Source organism: Ovis aries, chromosome 2 (assembly GCF_016772045.2).
Source record: "Ovis aries strain OAR_USU_Benz2616 breed Rambouillet chromosome 2, ARS-UI_Ramb_v3.0, whole genome shotgun sequence".
Classification (NCBI taxonomy): Eukaryota; Metazoa; Chordata; class Mammalia; order Artiodactyla; family Bovidae; genus Ovis; species Ovis aries.
Genome location: NC_056055.1, coordinates 60,353,401 through 60,380,620, shown reverse-complemented (window position 1 = coordinate 60,380,620; position 27,220 = coordinate 60,353,401). Strand labels below are relative to the sequence as shown.

General features: G+C 40.3%; 1 protein-coding gene and 1 long non-coding RNA gene across 2 annotated transcripts in view; one reads left to right on the top strand and one right to left on the bottom strand.

Annotated features, from left to right (window-relative positions):
* Nucleotides 1-4,146, bottom strand: part of RFK (riboflavin kinase) — a 6,439-nt gene extending 2,293 nt beyond the window's left edge. Inside the window, exons 1-3 of the mRNA XM_015093178.4 lie at nucleotides 3,826-4,146; nucleotides 2,751-2,902; nucleotides 569-671 (exon numbers count right to left, since the gene is read on the bottom strand). Coding sequence (XP_014948664.1) covers nucleotides 569-671; nucleotides 2,751-2,902; nucleotides 3,826-3,907 — 337 coding nt within the window. The 5' untranslated portion in view covers nucleotides 3,908-4,146. The remainder of the gene's footprint in view (nucleotides 1-568; nucleotides 672-2,750; nucleotides 2,903-3,825) is intronic.
* LOC106990384 (uncharacterized) lies at nucleotides 4,020-27,220 on the top strand. The gene is made up of 4 exons (XR_001434008.4): nucleotides 4,020-4,174; nucleotides 15,325-15,474; nucleotides 17,494-22,695; nucleotides 26,756-27,220. It is a non-coding gene; the product is annotated as an uncharacterized LOC106990384 (long non-coding RNA).

Here is a 27,220-nt window from a genome sequence, read left to right as displayed (position 1 = left end):
CGTCTTGCAATTACTTAGAGAAAGGCATTAGCGAAAAGGTACAAGTCATATATTAAATGAAAGAAACAAACACTATCAATTCTCTTCAGTATTTACACTTGTAAAAGAAACTCTACATTAGAATTAAAACTATCACACTACAATGAGATACTCAGCACCAATTAGTTTAAATGTTCTGATTTACTGGTTCGTACATTTCAAGTACTGCTAAGCACCCATTATTCACAATATCAATTCCTACTTGTTCTTAAAATACAAAAGGAAATATATTTCATTAACTTCATACTGTTGGAGAGAGTGAGTCAGTTTGAATCTAGACTGCATCACTTACTATGTTACCCCAGGCAAACTACTTAACCTTTCTAACAATTTCCTCACCTGCAAAACAGACTATATAATACTTCATGTGGTTGTTATGGGGATAAAGTGAGTTGATTCATGTAAGGCTCTTAAAACAAGGCCTGGCATATTACATGCTCAAATACAATCTGTCCTGCCGTGATTATTATTAGGAGAAGCAGTAAAAGGGGCTGCAGCAATATCTAAGAAGATCTAAAAAAGAACTTACCTAAAGAATCAAAGTCCTTTTCTGGTCTGAGGTAGCCAACGATGGCCACTTTGAGGATTTCCCCATAGAAGTCCTCTTTGAAAGTATGCATGATATGAGTTTCCTACAGTTAAAAGATGTTAAAATTGAATATATCTTTATTTTTATGGTGGGGTCACTGAAATGAAAGAATCAACCTTCCTTAAATTTTTAAAGACAGGTTAAAATATACATGCAGTTTTTCCTAAACTCTTCCATTGCTCCTGTTCTTGACCCTGACCTTACAGGTAAACATTATAACTGAGTAAGGTAGATGCTATCCCACAAATCCGGTGTGATTTGCTGTTGAAAGTTAACATGCAACAAAATGAGACTCTTTATTAAGATGGAAAAACTGAGCAAATACACCAAAGAGGCAATAAGCAAAGAAACTCTTCCTCAAAAGACACCATTCCATTAATCAAATTAAAAAAAAAAAAAAAGCAACACAGTAGACATTTGTCATACATAGTTCCAACAAAAGAACTGGATCCAGAATATATTAAGAACTTCTTTCAGTCATTAAGACAGACAATCCCATTTTTTTAAAAAGGAGTAAATAAAGACTTCAACAGGTACATCATGTACATCTGTTATCAGCAAAGAAAAGGAAAAAGAAAAACTCTAAAATGAACCTCCTACCAATGGAAAACTGAGTTTCTCCTAACTACAGAAGGCACTCCTTAACTGGCTCTGTAATAACAGTTCTGTTATCTGGGTAGCTAAATAAGAAAAAATTAGTCATGGGATAGCCTCCCCTCCCTTTCATTTCCTCCCTCACTCCACAGAAAAATATTTTGTGTTCTTTCATCAATTCTTTTCTTTATCTACGCCAACACACCCTTAATCCTGAAAAATAAGAGGACCATTGAGTATAATGGTCAGTAGTCCTGAACCACTTCTACTGCTTACACCAGTACTTTTTCAGTTAGCTTTTCAACTGTGACAGATTTCTATAAACCCTTCAAAGAGAATGAAATTTAGATGACCAAAAGATTCAGCCATATCTAGAAGATTAAGCACTTAAGCTGTGTAAATTTGATGATAAGAACAGGAGAATATGTATACCCTCAAAGGGGGTTGAAAGATGAGAAAAAGCATCATTCTGCAATTTTATCAGAAAGCACCATTCAGAGAGTAAGCAGTTCTACCTTACCCGTTCACCTAAGCGTGCTCAGTCGCTGAAGTCATGTCTGACTCTTCATGACCCCATGGACTACAGCCTGCCATTCTCCTCTGTCCAAGGGATTATCCAGGCAAGAATACTGGAGTGGGTTGCCATTTCCTCCTCCAGGGAATCTTCCCAACTCAGGGACTGAACCTGGGTATCCTGCATTGCAGGTAGATTCTTTACCACTGTGCCTCCTAGAAAGCCCTAACAGAGTGAGCAATAATTAAAGGGTAAATGACCTACATTAACTGTGGCAAACTCAACTTTATTTCACTTTTGTTTCTAGTAAAGGTAAATACACAGGTAGTTATAAAAAATTTAATTATTGTAGTTTTGGTTTGTGATTCCACTTTCTATTTTCTCCATAATTTATAAAATTTATTAATCTATGTTATTGGGTACACAATGATGTTATCTGTGAGTTTTGGTATACTACCAATTTGGTATAAATTCAAAATGGATTTTTATAACTTTAGGATGTTAAATGCAGTCCCCATGGTAACCACAAAGAAAATATCTATAGAAAATATACAGAAGGAACTAAGAAGGGATCAACATGTGTTACAAAAAAATCAGCTAAAACAAGTCAGTAATCGAAGAACCAATGGACAAAAAAACTGGAAGGCATTAAAAAAAAAAAAAGTAAAACAGCAGAAGTCCCTCCTTACTAGTAATTACTTTAAATGTAAATGGATTAAACTCTCCAACCAAAAGTCAGAGATTAGCAGAATAGTTAAAAATACAAAATCCAACTATACCCTCTTTATAAGAGACTCACTTTAGATCCAAAGACACAAACAGCTTGAAAGTGAAAGGATGGAAAAGTTATTCCATTCAAATAGTAACTAAACACTTCACTTTTAAACCCTTCTGATACACTGCCAAAATTCTAGAATCTGGATTACTGTTGTGATTACCACTGATGAGTTCTACCTGCATATTACTCTAAATCATCTTCTCATCCTCATTTATGGAGTGAAATACAATTCTTACCATGGATTTTTTAGTATTCTTGTAGTATGGGTTCCATCCTATGCTCACCACCATCTTATGGACATCTCCGTTTCCAACACTGGCCCAACCATAATAAATGCCAGTAGATATATCAGCTGGAAGATTATCTACTACTTGTTCAGGAAAGTTAGCTAAATAGAAGAAAATATGCTGTTTAGCATTTCATATTCAATATTTATAAAAGTCACATGCAAGCCTAGTCTAAATCATCAAACAAGATTCCTAGGACTCCGACTAAGACTGTTAATACCATCATTTCATACTCTGGCTAGGATTTCTTTCTCTTCTTCATACCAACTGGTTAGGAAAAAACTACCAGAGTATAAGTGTGTAAGGTACCAGGTTAGTTATCTAAGTGTATCAAAAAATGTAAAGTCTCACAGTAGGAGAAGAAAATAAATACATGAACAGCTGGATTTTTAGCCCTGGTCTTTCTTAAAGAGGCTCAGAATCTCTTGAAAAGATTCCTATTATTTGAAATACACAAGCCTAGGCCCTAAGCTCAAAGACTACTTTAACAGGCTTAAGGGCAGTCCGGGAATGTACTTTTAAGGATGATTAAGCATACCTTCAGGTCCTGACTAGGAGAACTAAGGTAGAAAGATCAAAATGATACCTGATTCTCATTCAAGTGCCTGTGTCGTCATTTGGACACAATTTACTAACGTTTTTAAAGAAAGACAACCATATTGCTGGCTTAAGAATTTAGCCTATCTGGCCCACATTTTCTAAAGGGCAAAACAAGCACCACGCTTGGCGGCTTGATCACAGTTGAACTGGGAGGTGGGAAAGGGGGATCCTGAAACTCAGCTTCAGCTGTCTGAGGTCACCACCCCACAAGCCGGGTGAGCTCTGAGCCACGAGCAAGGACGCGCTCCATCAGCCCGACCAAAGGTCTTCTGCCTCACAAAGCGGGACCTGGGTGGAGGAAAGTGTCATCTCTGCCCGTAGTCCCACGACCCAGCTTGGAGCTCCCCAGGCTGACGTCCCAGCTCCGCTCCCAGGTGACCCAGCCAAGGGCGGGTGGGGGGACTCCGCGCTCTCCTGCGCTCACCTGTAGGGATGCCCAACTGCTTCGAGCCGCGGCCGAAGCCCCGCACCACTTGGCCGCGGCAGAAATACGGCAGGTGCCTCATGACGCCGTCCGCTTCAGGTTCCGGCTGCGGCCGCGACCGCGAGTCCGGCGGGGCCGCCGTGGAGGCGGTGCCCGGACCCCCCGGACCAGCCGGGGGACACGTGAGGGAGCTCGGCCGGCCCGCCGGGCGGGCGAGCGGACGGGCGCACAACGGCCGAGCGGTACGGACTACACGCCGCCGCGAGAGCCTCACGCCCGCTGACCCAACAGAAGGTGCCGGATGACTCAGAGGCTGCGTCTGGGCTCCGGGAAGCCGGCGACCGCGGAAGTAAGTACGGGTGTGGGGCGGGGAGCGCGGTCGGGGCGGGCCGGCGCGGGAGGCACCCCAGCCCACCGAGTGCCGCGGGCCTGCGCACACTGCTCCAGCTGAGCGCCCCGGCGCCCGTTCGGCTTCCGTAGCCCCGCCCCCAACCGTAGCCCCGCCCCCGGCCGTAGCTGGGGAGACGCTGCTTTGCCCTTCCTCAGGTGGTGTATCCCTGGCGTTGGGATCTGAGGCAGAGATGCATTTTTTTCAGCCTGAGGGCTGTTAAAAGCACTATTCTCGGACACTCCTAAGTGTTTCTTCCCCCCTTTCCTTTTCAATATGATTTGACGCCAAAGAGAAACTTTCTTTAGCGCCTTGACAACTGCTCGATTGCTCTTCATTCATCAATCAGTCGCTCTTTAAACACTTTATAAACCTCAAAGATTTCAACTCGGAAATCACCTCTTCATTGGGGTTTTCACGACTACCTAACGGAAGTGATCCTCTTCTCTAGACCACTTGTCCACGATCTGAAGTTATATTAGCATGTAAGCTCTAGGGAGCGTGCCCTGATCTGTAAACCTGCAATCCCAGAGACGAGCGGAAGGTTACAGCGATGCAGTTTTTTTGATAAGGACAGAGCTGTCTACCCATTCTCCCTCTTTATCTTCTGGTCTCTCTGAGGAGCTTTAAAAGCTTGATACAAGACTTGATCTCTGCCGAACTGCAATTTTCTGGGCCTTCAGACTCTTGGAACTGTAAACTTTACCTCTGGAAATCGTTTCTGGGTTGCTCACAAGACACATCCTCTTGTTCTTGAGATAGAAGTTTTAATTGTTCTCTTTTCTCTACAAACGTGTGAAATTCTGTCCAAACTTTATAGTCATTTTCATTTTACCTTACATGTATGTAACTGATAGTGCTTGCCCTGTGTTCCAATTATCTTCTCCCTATATTGGTACTGAGAAATGGGCTATTGCCGGCCAAATCAGTAAACAAAGGGTGTCACATCATTAGAGATTACAGCTCTCCAAAGTGAGCTGGTGAGCCCTGAGGGAACTCTGGAAGGAAAGATACTTGCCATCTAGTAACCATCAGACTGTAGCCACTACCTACTGGTGAGCGCTGACAGAATGCAGGATGTGAGACTATAGCATATTGGCCCCAGATAGCTGAAGTGCTTATCAAAGGAATTATTTCAGTGAACTCAGACTCTTGCATAGTCTCATACATAGAAAAGCACTGAATTTATGAACTTGAGATACCTGGTTTTCCTTCATTAACAATAATCTTTTGACCTTTGCAGTGACTGCCCATTGTTGCAAAACTTCTGTATAACCTTGACTCCCCTACCCCTCGCTTCCACAGAGCAGTTCTCTCAGGGTTACTTGAGATGCTGCCTTTTGGGCTTGAAGTCCTAAAAATTCCCACCAAACATAACATAACTCAGGTTTTAGGTTGTGAATATTTTTTAAGTTGACAGTACCAGAGGGGTCTTTGTTGGTATCACTGTTTTATTTCCCTAACACTAGCATAGCACCTTTGTTGTTTATTCAGTCACTCAGTTGTGTCTGACTCTTTGTGACTCTGTGGACTGCAGCATGCTAGGCTTCCCTGACCTTCACCATCTCCCGGAGTTTGCTTAAACTCATGTCTACTGAGTCAATAATGCCATTCAAACATCTCATCCTCTGTTGTCCCTTTCTCCTCTTCCTGCAGCAAACATTTTGTAAGTATCTGCAGAAGGAATGAATTGATAAGCCCAGTGTTCACCAAGCAAAATACAGGGTGATTGGGGAACAAAGGTGTCTGAGACAAAGACTTGGCTCTCAGAAGACTCAGTTTAGTGGGGGAGACCTATTGGGAAGCCTGATAACATAGCATTCTGTGCTGTGAATAGGCCAATGAAGTCCTGATAAAGTGCTTGGAAAGTTGCTAGAGGGAGAAGCCTACATATAAAAGGCATCTTGTGCAGTTAACGGTGAAGTGCATAGGAGCTAGAGCCAGATAAGCCAGGGTTTGAATGCAGGCTCTGCCTCATTTAATTGCTGGGTGACTTTGGGCAAAATACTCTGTCTGAGTCTCAGTGTTCTTATCAACTAAATGGGAATATTAATAATTTTGTGGGTTTTAAGTCAGATAATGTATGCACTGCACTTAACAAATTGCCTGGCCTAACAGCAACAATGGCAGGAGCATCTTTATCAGTGATACACTATATAAGAAAAGCCTAGAAATACAGCAGCTCGGGAAACTCAATACCAGAAAAACAAACAACCCAATCAAAAAGTGGGCAGAAGACCTAAGCAGACATTTCTCCAAAGAAGACATACAAATGGCTAATAAACACATGAAAAGATACTCAACATCGTTCATTATCAGAGAAATGAAAGTCAAAGCTACAATGAAATATCACCTCATGTCAGTCAAAATGGCCATCACCAAAACGCCTGCTCAATAAATGCTGGAGAGGGTGTGGAGAAAAGGGAATTCTCCTGCACTGTTGGTGGGAATGTAAATTGATATAGCCACTATGGAAGACAGTATGTAGATTCCTTTAAAAATTAGAAATAAAACTACCATACACCCCAGCAATTCCACTACTGGGCATGCAACCTGAGAAAACCATAATTGAAAAAGACACATGTAGCCCAATATTCATTGCAGCACTATTTACAATAGCTAAGACCTGGAGGCAACCTAGATGTCCATCAACAGATGAATGGATAAATATGAATGGTACATATATACAATGGAATATTCAGTTCAGTTCAGTCGCTCAGTTGTGTCCGACTCTTTGTGACCCCATGAATCTCAGCACACCAGGCCTCTCTGTCCATCACCAACTCATGGAGTTCACCCAAACCCATCTCCAGTGAGTCAGTGATGCCATCCAACCATCTCATCCTCTGTCGTCCCCTTCTCCTCCTGCCCTCAATCTTTCCCAGCATCAGGGTCTTTTCAAATGAGTCAGCTCTTCACATCAGGTGGCCAAAGTATTGGAGTTTCAGCTTCAGCATCAGTCCTTTCAATGAATATTCAGGACTGATTTCCTTTAGGATGGACTGGTTGGATCTCCTTGTAGTCCAAGGGACTCTCAAGAGTCTTCTCCAACACCGCAGTTCAAAAGCATCAATTCTTCTGCGCTCAGCTTTCTTTATAGTCTAAGTCTCACATCTGTACATGACCACTGGAAAAACCATAGCCTTGACTAGACAGACCTTTGTTGACAAAGAAATGTCTCTGCTATTCAATATGCTGTCTAGGTTGGTCATAACTTTCCTTTCAAGGAGTAACCGTCTTTTAATTTCATGGCTGCAGTTACCATCTGCAGTGATTTTGGAGCCCAGAAAATAAAATCAGCCACTGTTTCCCCATCTATTTGCCATGAAGTGATGGGACCAGATGCCATGATCTTAGTTTTCTGAATGTTGAGCTTTAAGCCAGCTTTTTCACTCTCCTCTTTCACCTTCATCAAGAGACTCTTTAGTTCTTCTTCACTTTCTGCCATAAGGGTGTCTGCATATCTGAGGTTATTGATATTTTTACTCAACCACAAAAGAATGCATTTGAGTCAGTTCTAATAAGGTAGATTAACCTAGAGCCTAGTATACAGAATATAGTAAGTCAGAAAGACGAAAACAAGTATGGTATATTAGCACATATATATGGAATCTAGAAAGATGATGCTGATGAAATCTGCAGGGCAGCAATACAGACATAGAGAACAGATTTGTGGACACAGTCGGGGAAGGACAGGATGGGACAAATGAAGAGAGTAGTGTGGAAACAGATACATTACCATATGTAAAATAGATAGCCAGTGGGAATTTGCTGTATGACTCCAGAAACTCAAACTGGGGCTCTGTGACTACTACAGTGATAGGATGGGACGGAACGTGGGCAAGAAGTTCAAAAGGGAGGGGACATATGTATGCCTATGGCTGATTCATGTTGATGTATGTAGAAACCAGCACAATGTTAGTAAGGCAATTACCCTTCAGTTAAAAATAAATTAATTAAAAAAAAGAAAAGCCTAGAGATCAGAGCCTGAGAAAGCATATATGATGGGTCCTACTCCTTCAACATTACAAGAAGTGTGACAATTAAGTGAAGTAAAATAAGTAAATGAGTCCGGATAAATGAGGTGGCATGGTCTTAAGAATGAAATGGGTAATAAGTACTTCAGACAGTATTTCACATAACCCTCATATCAGCTTTGGAGTAAAGCATTAACCCCAATTTAAAAAGAGGGAAAGGGAGACTTGGAGAATTTCTAAGATGAGGCATTTGGGCTCCAATTTTTTAAACTGTTGACATGTCAGTTACTAGGCCTAAATATTGTGGTATCAGCACAGGATATGAAAAGCAAAAGCCTAACTCTTTTCCACTGCTACTCAATAGCCCTCAATGGCTCCCTGGTACAACAGAATGAAATAGCCTTTCAAGGGTCCCCTTCAATTTACCATCTGGGTTTTATCTCTAAGGACTCCCCTCAAGTACTTTATAGACAAGTCTAGTCAGAGACACCCCCGCACACACACACCCCACTTCAGTGGCCAAAGAATATGCTTGAAACAACTCTGGTGATTATTCTGTAGCCTAAAGCAGCCATCTCCAACCTTTTTGGCACCAGGGACTGGTTTTGTGGAAGAAACAGTTTCCACAGCCTGGGGATAGGGAGATGGTTTCAGGATGATTCAGCACATTACACTTACTGTGCACTTGGTTTGTATTATCATTACGTAAGCTCCACCTCAGACCATCAGGCATTAGATCACGGAGGTTGGGGACCCCTGACCTAATGGATTTATTGCTTTTCCCACTCCTTTGACTATAAAAATATGCTACAGCATTTTCAGATGTAAATCTAGAGTGTGTGTGTCTGTGTGTCTTTATGAAGCTCCAAACTTTTAACCAAAGAAATATTAGAAATATGCTTTTAGATTTGCCCTATGACCTGCACTGGCAGCATCATTTCCTCTGCCAGTAGGCAAAAAGCGTACTTCTCTGCTGTTGGGTTTACTTTCAACAGGAAGAAAGAGCACAGTGGGGAATCAAGCGGGAGCAGAACTAGACAGACTTGTGAAGGAAAAAGAGAGGGCCCACCATAATTAAACAATAACCAATTAAAAAATGAAGTTGAAGAACTCTTAAAACTCAACAATAAGAAAACAAACAACCCAGTTTTTAAAAATGGACAAATAGTCTGGATAGACATCTCACCAAAGAATGTATAAAGATGTCAAGTACATATTTGAAGACATGCAACATCATATGTCATTAATGAATTACAAATTAAAACAACAGTGAGCTACCACTACCTATTAGAATGGCTAAAACCCCAAACACGGACAATACTAAATGCTGACAGGGTTGTGGAACTTCAGGAACTTTCATTCATTGCTGCTAGCAAAATGGTACAGCCACTTTGGAAGACAGTTTGGCAGTTTCTTACAAAGGTGAACATATTCTTCCTGTATGATCCAACAGTTTTGGTATTTATCCAATGAGTTGAAAACTTATATCCACACAAACCCTGCACATTTATGTTTATATGTTTATAGTAGCTTTGTTCAGAATTGCAAAACTTAGAAGTATAAAAAATTAAACAGAAACCTCAAATAGAGTTGGAAGACCATAACGGGGAAGGAACTCTATCTCTGGGCAGATAGCAGAGCTTAACAGGAAGACTCCTTCCCTGGAAAGAACTCAGCCAAAAAAAAGCCATAGACTCTTTATTTGCTATATAGGCTTCCCTGGTGGCTTGGACGGTAAAGAATCTCTCTGCAATGCAGGAGACCCGGTTCAATCCCTGGGTAGGGAAGATCCCCTGGAGAAGGGAATGGCAACCCACTCCGTTATTCTTGCCTGGAGAATTTCATGGACAGAGGAGTCTAGTGAGCTACAATCCATGTGGTTGCAAAGAGCTGGACATGACTGAGTGCCTAACACTTTCATTTTTCCAAAATTCCTCTTCCTCTCTATAAAAGCATTCTCCTTCCCTTTCTATGTAGGGGACTTGTACATGATTTACAATGGTTGCTAACCCCAAAGACAATTCTCTGCTAATCCCAAATAGACCCATCTTTGCTGGAGAAATATCTAGTAGTCCATTCATTTCAAGTCAACATTTTTGTGACTAGCAGGAGATCACGAAAGAATTTTGATGGGGCTTCTCTAGCCATCCAGCAGTTAAGAATCTGCCTGCCAAATGCAGGGGACAGAGGTTCAATCCCTGGCCTGGGAAGATCCCACATGCCACAGGGCAACTAACTCCAGGCATCACAACTACTGAGTCTGTGCTGTAGAGCCCTTGAACTCAGCTACTGAGCTCGTGTGCAGCAGCAGCTGAAGCCTGTGTGTCCCAGAGCCTGTGCTGTGCAAAAAGAGACGCGCTCACACCAAAACGAAGAGTAGCCCAGGCCACAACTAGAGGAAGCCTGTGCACAGCAAGGAAGACCCAGTGCAGCCCCCAGAAAAAGACTCCTGATAGCTCTGGGGCTGGTGAGCACACAGTTGTGATGACCACAGTTGAGCCAGTGCCACTCACTGCTTTCTCACAGGCCCTCAAGTTGAAGGTTTTTCTCCTGGATCTGAGTTTGTGCCCTCTTTGCTTTACTCGGGTTTTACCTCTCCAGGTTTTACTCAGGATATATTCAAAAGTTTCTCTGTTCTGGTTAAGGCCTTGTTCTATATTAGAGTATTCATTTGGCACTTTTCTCTGACTTTGTGATCAGACTGATTCACTGAAACTGGCTAGTCCTGGCCATTCATCGAGATCAGGGGTTGTTTCTCTGAAACTGTTTCTGAAGAATGACCAGGATTTTTCAGATTTGACCTATTCCTTTGGAATGGCTGTCTTCTGGAGACGACTGAAAAAAAGTCTTTGGCCTGGCTCCCACCAAACCAACCTGTTTTCTTAAAACTGGCTGGGGTTAGCTTGCAAGCTGTTTAAATTGAGCCATTTATGCTGTAAGTTGCTTAAGTCATTTGAGAATTGTCCTTTGTTCTAAAGGAAAAATCTCTAGGATGGCAGTTTCCAGTTATGTAAGTATTTTGAGGGCAACTACACATAGGGACTCAGGCCAATTTTATGTTTAAAATCCATGGCCCTTCTTCATGCATATTTCTAACTAAATGGACCAATATGACCAAAGGCAATTTAGAGTATCAATGACCACTATAGGGAATTTTTGAAATCTCCAAACTTAATTTTCTTAAAATTGAACTGGAGTACAATAACTCAAAAATTTCCAGAGTTCAGTGGAACATTTATTTCAAAGCATCCCAACATTATCAGTAAATTAAAATTACTCTCTGCAAAATAAGTGTTTAAGATTAACTGAGGCAAGCTGGTGGTCCAGTGGTTAGGACCACTTCTGCCTTAACTTCTATGCCAACTACCTCTCCACGCTACCCTAAAATCCCCCATACTGATTCTCTTGTCAAATTTCTTCTTTTCTCTGAAACTTTCCTACCCCCTTTACCCCCAGAACTCCCACGTATACAGGAGTTATCCATGTTTGTAAACTTCTGCTTGTTTTTCTCATTTTAATCTGCCTTTTATTACAGAGGGGTCTCTGCCAAGAACCTGAATGTAAACAGAAAATTATTATTTTTCCTCTATACCTGTTGATGTGCTATAGCGAATTTATTATAATTGGGTGTTGGGCTGCCTCCAACAGGCCTGCAAGCCCTGTATTTTCCCAGCTTCAAGACCAAAGAAAGAGTCTGGAATCAGCCTCAGAGACTCAGTGGTTTAATGGATGGGGAAAACTTGCATGACTAAAGCAAGGTCCTGGAGCGGCCAGCACCCCAGCCTTCACTCCTTGTGGGGAGAGGGAGGTTACCAGTTATAGCGGGAATTGATAACAGTTGGTTCATTGTTTACCAGGGAAACCAGCGGTGGGTACGCCCCTCACAGCCCCTTTGATCTCCTAGTGGAGATATTCAACCTAAAGCTATTGAAAAAAATCACTGGGCAGAGCCTGGGTATAAAAAGGCCTGTCGCGTGAGTGGGGTATATGTGAAGCAGGCACTGGTTGAGCAGGAAATGTACAGAGACCAAGAGAACAACCATCTTGAGTGCCCTGATCATACATAAAGGGGCTGGCTGAGGTGTAAATGTCTTCAGAATGCCATTCTTGAAAGCAGACATGTAAGATCTCACATGAAACCCCAATATAAAAGAGAAATGAAGCAAAAAAAAAAGTATTACCCCAGTGTATTTTGTAGTTTAAATGTAGAAAATTCACTTTCTATAGTATCAGTTCAGTTCAGTTGCTTAGGCCTGTCCGATTCTGCGACGCCATGGACTGCAGCATGCCAGGCTTCCCGGTCCATCACTAACTCCCGGAGTTTACTAAAACTCATGTCCATTGAGTCGATGATGCCATCCAACCATCTCATTCTCTGTTGTCCCCTTCTTTCCCTGCCCTCAGTCTTTCCCAGCAGCCGGGTCTTTTCAAATGAGTCAGCTCTTCGCATCAGGTGGCCAAAGTATTGGAGTTTCAGCTTCAACATCAGTCCTTCCAATGAATATTCAAGACTGATTTCCTTTAAGATGGACTGGTTGGATCTCCTTTCAGTCCAAGGGACTCTCAAGAGTTTTCTCCAACACCACAGTTCAAAAGCATCAATTCTTCTGCACTCAGCTTTCTTCACATTCCAACTCTCACATCCGTACATGACCACTGGAAAAACCATAGCCTTGACTAGATGGACCTTTGTTGGCAAAGTAATGTCTCTGCTTTTTAATATGCTGTCTAGGTTGGTCCTAACTTTCCTTCCAAGGAGTAAGCGTCTTTTAATTTCATGGCTGCAATCACCATCTGCAGTGATTTTGGAGCCCCCCAAAATAAAGTCTGACACTGTTTCCACTGTTTCCCCATCTATTTGCCATGAAGTGATGGGACCGGATGCCATGATCTTCATTTTCTAAATGTTGAGCTTTAAGCCAGATTTTTGCCAGCTGACAATCTTGATTCCAGCTTATGCTTAATTCAGCCCAGTGTTTCTCATGATGTACTCTGCATAGAAGTTAAATAAGCAGGGTGACAATATACAGCTTTGACGCATTCCTTTTCCTATTTGGAACCTGTCTGTTGTTCCATGCCCAGTCTACCTATTGCTTCCTGACCTGGTTAGAGATTTCTCAAGAGGCAAGTCAGGTGGTCTGGTATTCCCATCTCTTGAAGAATTTTCCACAGTTTGTTGTGATCCACACAGTCAGAGGCTTTGGCATAGTCAATAAAGCAGAAATAGATGTTTTTCTGGAACTCTCTTGCTTTTTGATGATCCAGTGGATGTTAGAAATTTGATCTCTGGTTCCTCTGCCTTTTCTAAAACTAGCTTGAACATCTGGAAGTTCATGGTTCACATGTTGTGGAAGCCTGGCTTGGAGAATTTTGAGGATTACTTTGCTAGCGTGTAAGATGAGTACAATTGTGCGGTAGTTTGAGGATTCTTTGGCATTGTCTTTCTTTGGGGTTGGAATGAAAACTGACTTTTTTCCAGTCCTGTGGCCACTGGTGAGTTTTCCAAATTTGCTGGTTTATGGAGTGCAGCACTTCCGCAGCATTGTTTTTTAGGGTTTGAAATAGCTCAGCTGGAATTCCATCACCTCTACTAGCTTTGTTCATAGCTATGCTTTCTAAGGCCTGCTTGACTTCACATTCCAGGATGTCTGGCTCTAGGTCAGTGATCACACCATCGTGATATCTGGGTTGTGAAGATCTTTTTTTGTACAGTTTTTCTGTGTATTCTTGCCACCTCTTTTTAATATCTTCTGCTTTTGTTAGGCCCATACCATTTCTGTCCTTTATTGAGCCCATCTTTGCCTGAAATGTTCCCTTGGTATCTCTAAAATTTTTTTGAAACGATCTCTGGTATTTCCCATTCTATTGTTTTCCTCTGTTTCTTTGCATCGATCACTGAGGAACGCTTTCTTCTCTCTCCTTGCTCTTCTTTGGAACTCTGCATTCAATGGGTATATCTTTCCTTTTCTCCTTTGCTTTTTGCTTCTCTTTTTTTCATAGCTATTTGTAAGGCCTCCTCAAACAGCCATTTTGCTTTTTTGAGTTTCTTTTTCTTGGGGATGGTATTAATCCCTGTCTCCTGTAAAATGTCACAAACCTCTGTCCATAGTTCATCAGGCACTCTATCTATCAGATCTAGTCCCTTAAATCTATTTCTCACTTCTGCTGTATAATTGTAAGGGATTTGATTTAGGTCATACCTGAATGGTCTAGTGGTTTCCCTACTGTCTTCAATTTAAGTCAGAATTTGGCAATAAAGAGTTTATGATCTCTGCCACAGTCAGCTCCTTGTCTTGTTTTTGCTGACTGTATAGAGCTTCTCCATCTTTGGCTACAAAGAATATAATTAATCTGATTTTGGTGTTGACCATCTGGTGATGTCCATGTGTAGAGTTCTCTCTTGTGTTGTTGGAAGAGGGTGTTTGCTATGTCCAGTGAGTTCTCTTGACAAAACTCTATTAGCCTTTGCCCTGCTTCATTCTATACTCCAAGGCCAAATTTGCCTGTTACTCCAGGTATCTCTTGACTTCCTACTTTTGCATTCCAGTCCCCTATAATGAAAAGAACATCTTTTTTGGGTGTTAGTTCTAAAAGGTCTTGTAGGTCTTCATAGCACCATTCAACTTCAGCTTCTTCAGCATTACTGGTCGGGGGATAGACTTGGATTGCTGTGATATTGAATGGTTTGCCTTGGAAATGAACAGAGATCATTCTGTCGTTTTTGAGATTGCATCCAAGTACTGCATTTCACACTCTTTTGTTGACTGTGATGGCTACTCTATTTCTTCTAAGGGATTCTTGCCCACAGTAGTAGATATAATGGTCATCTGAGTTAAATTCACCCTTTCCAGTCCATTTGAGTTCACTGATTCCTAAAATATCAGTGTTCACTCTTGCCATCTCCTGTTTGACCAATTTTATACTGTAAGTTTTTTCAGTGAGGAAACATTAATGCATTGACAATCTCTAATATCTCCAAATTTGGTTCATATTACTGTATACATTTTTATAATATGCTACATCCAGAAAGTATCAATATATTATAAGGAAAATATTATATGAACTAAGTTCATAAATATATATTATAATAAAACTAAAACACACAGCTTGAAATTTATTAATCTTGTCTAACAGTATTATTTTGCAGAAAAGGGGACGGACCAAGAGCCTGAAACTTGCTAAATCCAGAAGAACATGAAGAATCTCTAGAATTCTGTGGAGCCATCCACCTCTGATGGCTATGGACCTAAGATCACCCTTTCTGAGGGAGTCTACCGTCTCCAGGTAGACTTGGAGACATTCTTCTATATTCAACCATCCCCTAATAACCCATGGTGAAACACATGTTGTGGTTGATTGTGATGCCCCTCACACATGGAGACAGAGAGTTGTCAATAGTACTAACAGATAATTGTTATCACCTTCAGAATGTAATGGCTTCTCTGGTGGCTCAGACAGTAAAGAATCCGCCTACAATGCAGAAGACCAGGGTTTGATCCCAGGGTTGGGAAGATCCCCTGGAGAAGGGAATGGCCACCCACTCCAGTATTTTGCCTGGAGAATTCCAAGCACAGACCATGGAGTCACAAAGAGTTGGACACAACTGAGCAACCAACACTTCCACTTTCATACAGAATGTAAAGAAAATTTCATCAACTTTCTGCCCAAATAGAACATTAATAATATTTCTGGAAGATAAGAGCCTAATATCAGGCTGGGCAGCAGCTGACCTTAAAAATCAGATTTTAAAAAGTTCATTGATTCATTCACTCATTCATTGTCCTGCTTCAGTAGAGCATCTTCCAAGTCAAGATTGGGATAATTACTAATTTTTTTCATATATTTGAAAAAATATACTCACTAGGGAAAGATTGAGGGCAGGAGGAGAATGGGACGACAGAGGATGAAATGATTGACTGGGCATCACCGACTCAATGGACGTGAGTTTGGGTAAACTCTGGGAGTTGGATGCCTGGTGTGCTGCGGTTTATGGGGTTACAAAGAGTCAGACACAACTGAGCAACTGAACTGAATAGTCAAGCATCCACTTTCTTTATGCTTTTCTGAGTTTTCGCACTGAACCATTATTGCTTATATAATTGGAAAAATCATAAAAATACAATGTTAAATTCTCATCATGGGGAAAAAAAATCCTACAATCGTTCCATTCCATGTGCATCCACAAGGTGGCACATTACCACTTTGTTTTTTATTATTTCTCTGATACTTGCAATTAGAAATGCCAGCAGAAATTCAAAAGTGAAGTAATCGTGTTCATTTCAGACACTACTAGTCACAGGAGAATTCTACCCTCGGCAGAAGAGTTTGACTTCCTGTCCCCTGCACTTGGATTTGGTTCTTTGTTAAGGAAGGACCTTTGAACTCTCCTCAATCACGAGAGTATTTGAGAATCAATTGTTCTAATTTGAAAAGTTTATAAGTTTTGAAGCTCCATTTGAATTCACTAAGAAGAATAGCATGGAAGAGAAGCCAGAATTATTCAATGGCAGAATACAGGCTTCTTTTCCATTAAAAAAAATGTTTTAAATTATATATTTGGTGTGACTATGGTATAGGAGAAAATGAAATTGTTAGTTGCTCAATCATGTCCGAGTCTGCAACCCATGGACTCTAGCTCACCAGGCTCCTCAGTCTATGGGATTCTTCAGGCAAGAATACTGGAGTGGGTTGCCAAGCTTTCCTCCAGGGGATCTTCTGGACCCAGGGATCGAACCCATGTCTCCTGCACTGCAGGCAGATTCTGTACCATCTGAGCCATCAGAGAAGCCCTGGGGTAAAAGAGATGCTAAAATTTCTGAAAAGAAAGGTAAGAAAAAATTTCCGGGGCGCTGGAATATTTTCAGAATAATTAGTAAATACTTCTCAGATTGTGGAGATACATTTTCACTTCTTTTCAGAAAACTTCCTTTTTTTTTTTTTCTGTAGCACAGATTGTGGGATCTGAGCCCCCCATAGCCCTGGCAGTGGAAGCATGGAATCCTAATTCCATTGGACCTCCAGGGAATTCCTAGAAGACTTTCTTTTTTAAGGCAGGATTTACTCATCATAAAAATGGCCATTCTATCTCCAATGAGAGCCCCCTATCTTGATTTCTCTCAACTTCATGATAGCTTCACCATGTGACAATCAAGTTAAAAATATCAATGTTACGAAACCTAATTACATATTTAATTATTTAAGTTTGTCTCTAAAATTACTGGTGTTTCCTTATTCACAGTTAAGATATGAAATTCCTAAATCTGCCTATGAAATTTCTAAATCTGCCATTTTTTTTCTTCCCAGTATGAAACATTTCTACACAGAAAATTTCTCTGATTCACCGTGTTGTTTTCGTCGTGGACTATGGCTATACTTTGAAGACAAAAAAAGCATACCTACGCAGGATGATTCAAACTGAAAAGTGGTCACCAGCTGAATAAAAGATAGCATGGTAGTTTTTAAATGTTCACAAATTCTTTGCCACTCCTTCGATGGAGAGGCAGAAGCCATTTCCCCTCCCTATGAAACTGGCCTGAATCTGTAATTTTGGCAAGCAGAATTAGGCAGAAGTGATGCTCTATAGCTTCACAGAATAGATACAAAGAAATCTACAGCATTCACTTCGCATGCTTTGAATGTTCTCTTAGAAGCTACCCATATCAAGAGTACAGCCGCCTTGCCAGTGAGAGAGCTGTATGAAGAGAGACCTTAATACATCATGGACATTTCAGCCACAGCTGAGATCCCAGAAGAAGAAATATCCAGTTAAGCCCCAGTCAACCCAAAGAATCATGAAAAGTAAACACTATTGGGATTTGATGATGGTCCAGTGGTTGACTCTGTGCTTCCAGTGCAGTGCGTGTAGATTTGATTCTGGTCAGGGACCTAAGATCTCATATGTGTTGATGAGGCCATAAATAAATAATTTTTTCAAGTGTTTTGTCATTAAGTTTTGGGTAATTTGTTCTGCAGGAATAGATAGCCTAACCAGCTAGTGAACTCTGTTTTGCCAGCATTGGTGGTGGTTGTTGTTGTTTTTCTTTTAGTTAGACTTTAATTTTAAGACTTTTTTTTTTGGTTTTAGTTTCATAGCAAATTTGAGCAGTTTTCCTATATCCCTGATTCCCTGTGTGCACAGCTTCCCCCCAATCAACATCCGTCTCCAGAGTGGTCCAGTTCTTAAAATGGATGAACGCGCACTGACATAATTTTCACACAAAGTTCATATTGCTTTCAGGTTCACTCTTGGTATTTTCCATTCTGTGCTTTTTAACAAATGTGTAATGATGTGTTATCTACCATTTTATTGTCATACAGAATAGTTTCACTGCCCCAAATCCTCTGTGCTCTATCTATTCATTCCTCCCTATATTGTGCTTCCTGGCAACTGATCTTTTTGAACAACATTTTGTAAAATGTATTTCTTTTTGGCTGTGCTGGGTTTTTGTTTCTGTGCGCAGGCTTTCTCTAGCTGCAGCAAGCAGCGGGGGCCTCTCTAGTTCCTGTGCACAGGCTCCTCACTGTGGTGGCTTCTCTTGTCACAGAGCAAAGGGGCTCTAGAGTATGGGCTCAGCAGTTGGGGCACACAGGCTTAGTGGCCCCGTGGTATGTGGAATCTTCCCAGAGCAGGAATTGAATCCAAGTCCCCTGCATTGGCAGATGGATCCTTAACCAATGGACCACCAGGGAAGTCTGCAATTGATTTTTTTTTTTAATATAATCTCCATGGCTTGCCTTTTCCAGATGTCATATAGTTGAAATTATATAGTATGCAGTCTCTTTAGATAACTGTAAACTCTTTCCTCACCTGTCACTCTGCCTCTCATTGAATGCTTTCTGTGTCAAGACAGAAGAACCCATGCTCTACTGGGTCCTGAGACATGTTCGGTGGTTCCAAAATCACATTTTCCTTTTGTTTATAGGAATACTGGATCATGAAAGGGAATGTAGGTTCTGGTCTGACATGCATATAGTTTAGAAGTCACCACTCCATTTGACCAACAAGTAAAAATGTGAACAAACTGAAAAATAAACAAGTCTTCTTAGACCTGTCAGAAAACTGAGTTCACAGGGCAAATGACTGCTCCCCTAAATGGAAAGAGAATTAGGGAGATACAACTCAGTGGAGCAGAAACCTCCATGGAATTATTGCCAGGTTAGGAAAATCTGAGCTGTAATTGGTGAATTGCTGGATGTTCAATGCTTACAAGTCTGCCTGGAGCTCTACTAGGAAGGTGCTCACAGTAAATACCAGAGGAAAATCTCCTTGGGCTTTCAGCAGGGTGAGGGGAAAGAAACCATTTCAAACACAACATAGCGTTTCGTTCTTCTGAGAAAGTCTGCCCTTCAGGGAAACGACTTTATCAAAGGCCTAACTTATTGAGTTTTATCAGAGTCTAACTGACCTGAGTGAAAGAAAATACTCAGCTCCATCCCCCTCCAGACATCCTGCCCGACCTAAGGTTGGGAAAAAACTAAGAGGCACCTGTGAAGGTCACATGCCATTGGTACTGGCTCATCAAGAGACCAGAGACCTAAGCAAAGGGCTTCCCCTTCCCCACAGTTTGCTGTCACAGCACTAAAGGCTCATCTAAGTTGTTGTTTAGTCACTAAATCATGTCTGACTCTTTTGCAACCCCATGGACTATAGCAGCCGGGCTTCTCTGACCGTGGTATTTCCCAGGCAGGAAGACTGGAGTGGGTTGCCATTTACTTCTCCAGGGATTCTGCCTGACCCAGAGATCGGACCCACATCTCCTGCATTGGCAGGTACGTTCTTTACCACTGAGCCACCTGGGAAGCCCAAAGGCTTATTTATAGCAGTTTTAAAAATTCAGTGTACCAAACTTGACTTTCAACAAAAAACTTGCAGGGTATACTAAAAGGCAAAAAGCACAGTTGGGAGAACTAGACCAAGCATCAGAACCGGACCCAGATAAAGCAGAAATGTTAGAATTATCTCACTGTGAATCTATCCATAAAACAACTACCATTCATATGCTAGGGGCTCTAATAGAAATAGTAGACAGCATGCAAGAATAGGCAGGCAATGTAAGAAGACAGATGGAAATTCTGAAAATAAAAAGAAATGCTAGAGCTCAAGAAAAACTGTAACAGAAATAAAGAATGCCTTTGATGGGTTGAGGAAAGAATCTCTGTGCTTGAAGGTATGTGGAAGCTTTAAAAACTGAGAAGTAAAGAGAAAAAGGCCTGAAAAAATCGGAACAGAACATCCAAGGGAAGTGAGACAACTAAAAAGGTGTACTATGTGCCTAATGAGGCTAACAGGAGGAGAAGAAAGAAAGGAACAGAAGAGCTATATGAAGCAATAGTGATTGAGAGTTTCCCCCCAGTTAATGTTAGACGCCAAACCACAGACCCAGGAAGCTGAGACCATCAGGCAAGGTAAATGTCAAAAGAACTAGGTCATGTTCAAGTTGCAGAAAATCAAAGACAAAGAAGAAATTTCAAAGAAGCCAGAGGGAAAAACATCTTACCAATAGAGGAGAAAAAATAAAAATTATATCCCACTTCTCCTCAGAGGCAAACAACCTGGAAGGGAGTGAAATGAAATATTTAAAGTGCTGAGAGAAAAAAAGTCCACTAATCAATTAATTGAGTGATTAAAATGAGGTTGCAGGATACATGGTGCATATACCAAAACAAAGGAGAGTTTGAAATAAAAAACACATTACCCTTTATGTTAGCATCACCAAAAATAAAAGGCTTAGATATAGATCCAACAAAATATGTTAACTCAAAATGAGCTATAGACCTAAATGTAAGAAAGCAAAACTGTAAAATTCCTATAACAGAGGAGAAATCACCTTGTATATGGTGATGACTTTAACACAGCACCAAAGATGTGATTCATAAAACATACAATTGATAAGCTGCTGCCGCTGCTGCTAAATCACTTCAGTCGTGTCCGACTCTGTGTGACCCCATAGACGGCAGCCCACCAGGCTCCCCCGTCCCTGGGATTCTCCAGGCAAGAACACTGGAGTGGGTTGCCATTTCCTTCTCCAATGCATGAAAGTGAAAAGTGAAAGTGAAGTCACTCAGTCGTGTCTGACTCTTAGTGACCCCATGGACTACAGCCTACCAGGCTCCTCCATCCCTAGGATTTTCCAGGCAAGACCACAATTGATAAGCTAGATTTCATTAAAATTAAAAACTTCTGTTCTTTGAAAGACATTGTCAAGAGAATAAGAAGGCAAGCCACAGACTAGGAGAAAATATTTCCTAAAGACGTAACTGATAGAGGACTATTATTTAAAACAAAGAGTTCAAAGTCAACGGTAAGAAAATTAACAGTGTCTTTAAAAATGGGCCAAAGATCAAAATGGATACATCGTCAAAGATATATACAGGTGGCAAAGAAGCACATAAAAAATGCTCACGTCGTATGTCATCAGGGAAATGCAGATTAAGATAAAAAATGAGATACTATCACACAAAAGTTAGTATGGCCAAACTCCAAAACACTGATAACATCAAATGCTGCTGGGGATGGGGAGCAATAAGACTTTCTTATTCATCGCTTGTGGGAATGCAAAATGGTACAGACACTTTGAAGGACAGTTTGTCAGTTTCTTACAAAACTAAATATACTTCTACCATGTGATTCAGCAATCACACTCCTTGGTGTTTACTCCAAAGGAGTTCAAAATTTGTTTCCATACAGAAAACAACACATGGATGTTATAGCATCTTTATTCATAATAGCCAAAATTTGGAAGCAACCAAGGTGTCCTTTACTAGGAAAATGGATAAATTAACTATGGCACATCCAGACAATGGAATACTGTACAGCATTAAAAAAACAAAAGGCTATCAAGTCATAAGAATACATGGAGGAAAGCTAAACGCATATTACTAAATGAAAGAAACCATATTCGTTTTGGATACTTATGAGAGATACAAGGAAGCAGGTAAGGGAATCCTGCACTGAGAGCTTAGTGGGCTACATTTTTGTAATCAAAGGAAGAGTGGGGAGGGAAGAAGCCATCTTCTTCCTCTTTCTTGAGTAGATGCTAAGCTTCTGTCATCACTTCTTCCTCCACGTTGGGCAGGGGAGTTTTTGACCCTATGTGGCCCAAGCAGAACTGTCATGATGCTACAGAAATAAGCAAAAAGGCAGTAACATATACTAAAATGTAGTAAGTCGTCTCAGGTTTCAGTATGTCACCTTTTCCCTATATTTCTGTTTCATACATGTGGGAAAATCTCCTAAAGAATCACCTGATGTGAAGAACTGACTCATTGGAAAACCCCGATGCTGTGAAAGATTGAAGGCAGGAGAAGGGAGTGACCGAGGATGAGATGGTTGGATGGCCTCACCAACTCAAAGGACATGAATCTGAGCAAGTTCCGGGAATTGGTGAAGAACAGGGAAGCCTGGCGTGATGCAGTCCATGGGGTCACAAAGAGTCAAATACGACTGAGTGACTGAACTGAACTGAAAGGATCACTAGCTTGCTGAGCCCAATGGGCAGGATATAGGTAGGTATCGTTCCATCACTGTTCTATGGTCTGGGGCATGTCTCATGCTACTGTTGCATGGTTTTGTTGTTAAGCAAATCTGCTTGGTTTTGTTGCTAGGCAAGCCTGTTTGGTTTTGTCGTTAAGTAAGGGTAATTTCTTGGGTGATCATTAACATACTAGGGCTCCCATATTTTTTTCTCTCTGATCCCCTAGGGGGATTAACTGTTTAATCACCTACTTCATCCCTTTCCTCTATTCTCATCAGTTGGTGGCTAAAGTAGTGTTAATCAGATAATAAGGCTGTGTTGAATACTAACATCACTGTGCAAGGCAGTGCAGGAATGAGAGTACTAAATATACATTATAGAAAGTATCTCTTAAAGATTTAATCATCTACTTTTCCTCCACCTCTAGCCAGTATAATTGTGATGCTGATGTGAAAAAAAATTTGTTTATCAAAGCTTTGTCTAGTTCTTCTTGGCCCATCTTTCATTCCAAAACACAGAGTAGTCTATTGTAGTAGATGGGACCAAAGATGATCAGGCAAGAAAAATTCTACGTGGGTCTGAGAATGACAACACGTGTTTAAAATCATGGTTTAAAAATAGAGTATAGGGAGGAGGGAGGATTTATGAATAGGTTTATTTGAAGATGGCTATTGCAGTCCTCCGGGAAGCCACCACTTTCAAAGAGAATCAATACACTACTGATACTATGTAAATAGATGACTGATGAGTGCATACTGCTTAGTACAGGAAACTCTACTTAATGCACTGCGGTGCCCTAAACGGAAGAAAAATCCAAAAAGAAGGGGCTATATATACATGTACAGCTGAGTCATTTTCCTATGCAGTAGAAGCTAACACAAGAGTGTAAAGCAACTATACCACAGTAGAAATTAATTAATAATAATTTTTTTAAAAACCAAAGGGAATGGGGTGGTGGCAGTAAGAAGCCTTAAGTTAGTTTTGGAGTTTGTTAATGCATGACTGAACAAATCACTGAACTAAGAATGTGTCCTGTGTTAGCTGTACCTGGGCTGAGTGTTCATCCAGGAGCAGGAAAGTAAAGCCTGTTGAATTAATGTCAAATGGACAAGAGGAAGAAAATATAAAGTTTAATCACACCCCTGTGTAACCAAGGTGTCACATACATACATAATGCTTAGATATGTATAGAATTCCTTACTCAAGAAGCTGATTGTCCTCACTCAAGAAGCTGAGGTGGGGGTGGGGAGGAGTTAATAGAGGTGGGAAAGAGACTGTTCACTCAACATGTGTTTCTTATCAAAGCTAATTTAAAAAACTAATTACTTTTAAAAATTTATCGTTAAAAATAAGCTATGTTAAGAATGTATTTAAATATATAATACATGAAAGTAAACAGTCTGCAATATAAAAATTTGCCCACTGTTACAGAGTTTTGTGTAAGTTCCTCAAACTGCTCTTTATGTTACAGCTAATATCACAGGGTAGGTTGTTATCGGGTAAACAATGAAGTGATAGCTAATTCTTTTAGTTTCTACTTTGCCGTCAATAAAAAACATACTTGTTTTAAAAAATGCCAATACTGCATTGTCCAGAAAAAAAATGTAACAGGTTTATTTACAATTGTTATAAAGTTGAACTGCTAAAACTTATTCATGAAACATTTTAGAGGTTTTTCGTTTGTTTTTTTCATTAATTTTTATTGGATAGTTGTTCCCAATGTTGTGTTAGTTTTGGCTGTACAGCAAAGTAAACCAGCTATATATATATATATTTTTGGATTTCCTTCCTGTTTAGGTTCCCACAGAGCACTGAGTAGAGTTATCTGACCTATACAGGAACTTCTCGTTGGTTATCTATTTAATAATTCCATGGACTGTATAGTCCATGAGGTCACAAAGAGTTGGACATGGCTGAGCGACTTTTACTTCTTCTTCTTCTGTCAATAGTGTCTATATATGTCAATCCCAATCTCCCAATTCATCCTAATCCCCCGTATATGGATCAGGACCGGCCTAACCCATGTTACAGATCAAAACCTAAGTCAATCTGCACTTTATGGGAAACTCCAATCAAGGAGATCTAACATCCCCCAGTCACAATCGTCCAGCTCAGCTCGTCCTAGGAAATAAGACCTGCCAGCCTTGCAAGGAAATCCCAGATCTCCTAGCCACTCACGTCCACTTCTGCATTGTCTCTATGAATGTTCTACAAAATTTGCTCTCGCTCAAAATCCCTCCAGAAGCATTCCACTGTTTAGGAGGCACTGTATTCCCCACAATCCATGGATTATTTTCCCTTGAATAAAAGACATCAACCTCATTACTAAATTGTGCTGTTTTTGTCATTTGACAGAAGTGAGCTAAGCTTTTTGAATGCAATTGGAATAGTGCTATATTTAGCAAAACAATATTGTGCAGATCAGTGCACCAATTCCATTGTTTTTCTACTTTATAGCTAGGAAAGCTCTGATTTGAAAATACTCATTACATTATTACTAGATGTTTAGTTGAGAACTTGATCCTTCTTATCTCATTTGATTCCATCAAGCTGTTCTCATTCCTCTCTAGGCATATAATGTGACTCACTGGTTCCAAAATAAAAACTCTAATCCATAGGAAAATTGCATTAGCTTCCCTGTGTTACTGGAATGAATAAGAGCTCCCTATTAAATCTGATATCTTAAAAAAATGTTAAATAATGATATCAAAAGGTCATTTTGATGTAAAATTTATTTATATTATAAAAAGTTTACTTCTCTGAATTTACGATGTTACAAACATGAGAAGAATGTGGTTAAATTTCTCTTATAGCCTTTGGGCTTTTCTTAGAAGGTTAAGCAGTTTTTAATGAAATGGAAATATTGGTTTTGAAAAGAAATAGTAGAAGGTAACTCTAACAGTATTTGAGTGGGGAAAATAGATATGAAAGATAATTTAATAGTTGTGCTTTAGAAAAGTATTTCTTTTTATCCTCCTCAAGACAAAGGACAAACAGAAAAAAAACTTAAAAGATTTTGCATTTATCTTTTTATGTGATTTCCTATGTTCTGCCCTCAAATCAAGTTTATTCAGTGTTTTGAACTCTGCTGCCAAGCTTACCCTTTGCATCTTGGTAATTAATAGTAAGAACTGGAGCAACAGCCACACCCTTGCATTTAACTGAAGCAAGCCTTACAGGGCTTGTTTTCTGTTCGTTTGCACTCAAAGGTAGAACTTTATTTTTAAGTGTTGAAGACAATGAGAATGCTTCTTTTATGAGATTTAACAGTTTAGAAGCCATGAACCACGTATGATCACAAATTTGTCTTTTATCTGCTTTATATCTAAACAATGATATAAGAAACAATTTTCTTCGGAATCAATTATAAAGTTATTTAGAAGTTCCTGAAATTATTTGCCTGGATAGGTACTAGTAAAATACAAGGAATCCTCCCTTGACTCCCCCTCTTCAGACTAGGAAGACAGCACAAGAAACATACGGATGAAAAATGTCATCTCAGAAGCAGAGGAAGAAGCGTGACAGATATTTGACAAAATGGGTCATCATTTTTTTTTTACCCATTTCAGTGTTTATCAGAGTGTACTTCTCTGGCACCTAATTGAATCTCAGCAAGATTATAGCAAATCTCACTCACTTTCACCTGTATGATGGCTTTATTAGTTGGTGTGCAGACAGTATAATCTCAGTAATCCCCCTCTCTCCATTCTCTGTGCAGAATCCCTTACAGCCCCACCGCGATCTTCATCAGCTATTTCACATGATTATTGGCAGAGTTGTTATCTACCTATTTGTTGAATGAATGAAAGAAAAAAGAAATTGTTTAACATGTAAATCAATTTTTTCTATCTGGAGCAGTGGTATATCCTATTTTTACACTCTGGCTTGCATTTATTCCAAATGTAGTTGGGCCCTAACATAAAAATTACTGTTTAAAAATAAGTTCAAAGAGAACTCATTTAAAAATATTATACACGCACAAGGTATGGAATTGAAAAGGTACAAATATATGATATAGAATGAGAAGTAAGTTCCCACTACTGCCACCTCTCTCTGTCTTACCTCTAGCCACAAAGTTTTCCTTTTTCCAGGTCACCACAGTAACCCATTTCAAAAACCCTTATGAATAAAAGAATGGCTAGATTTGTTCCCTGAAATGACATGGCCCTTGCAGTTCTGCAACAAGAAAGAAACGGAGAATATCGCAGATGCTTTTCATGCCTCCATGCGGTGAGAATTCTACAGCTCATCTAAGAATAACGTACGCTATAACACAGTCGAGTGAAATCCATAGAGGTGAGTCAATGGGATGCTAACGTTAAACTTTCCAGTGTGGAATGGATAAGGAGTTTATTGAGACAGAATACTGTTTTGATTTCTGAAATAATTCAAAGGTTGGCTTTTGCTCAAATCAGACAGAGTTGGTTCATAGTGAAATTTACCTTATTAGAACTATGTTTTGACATTTTTCTATCTACCTTGCATTCACTATTATGTAGCAGAGATTTTAAAGAGTGGTTTACCTTTGAATAAAAGGATAGCGTTGACTGTTTAAA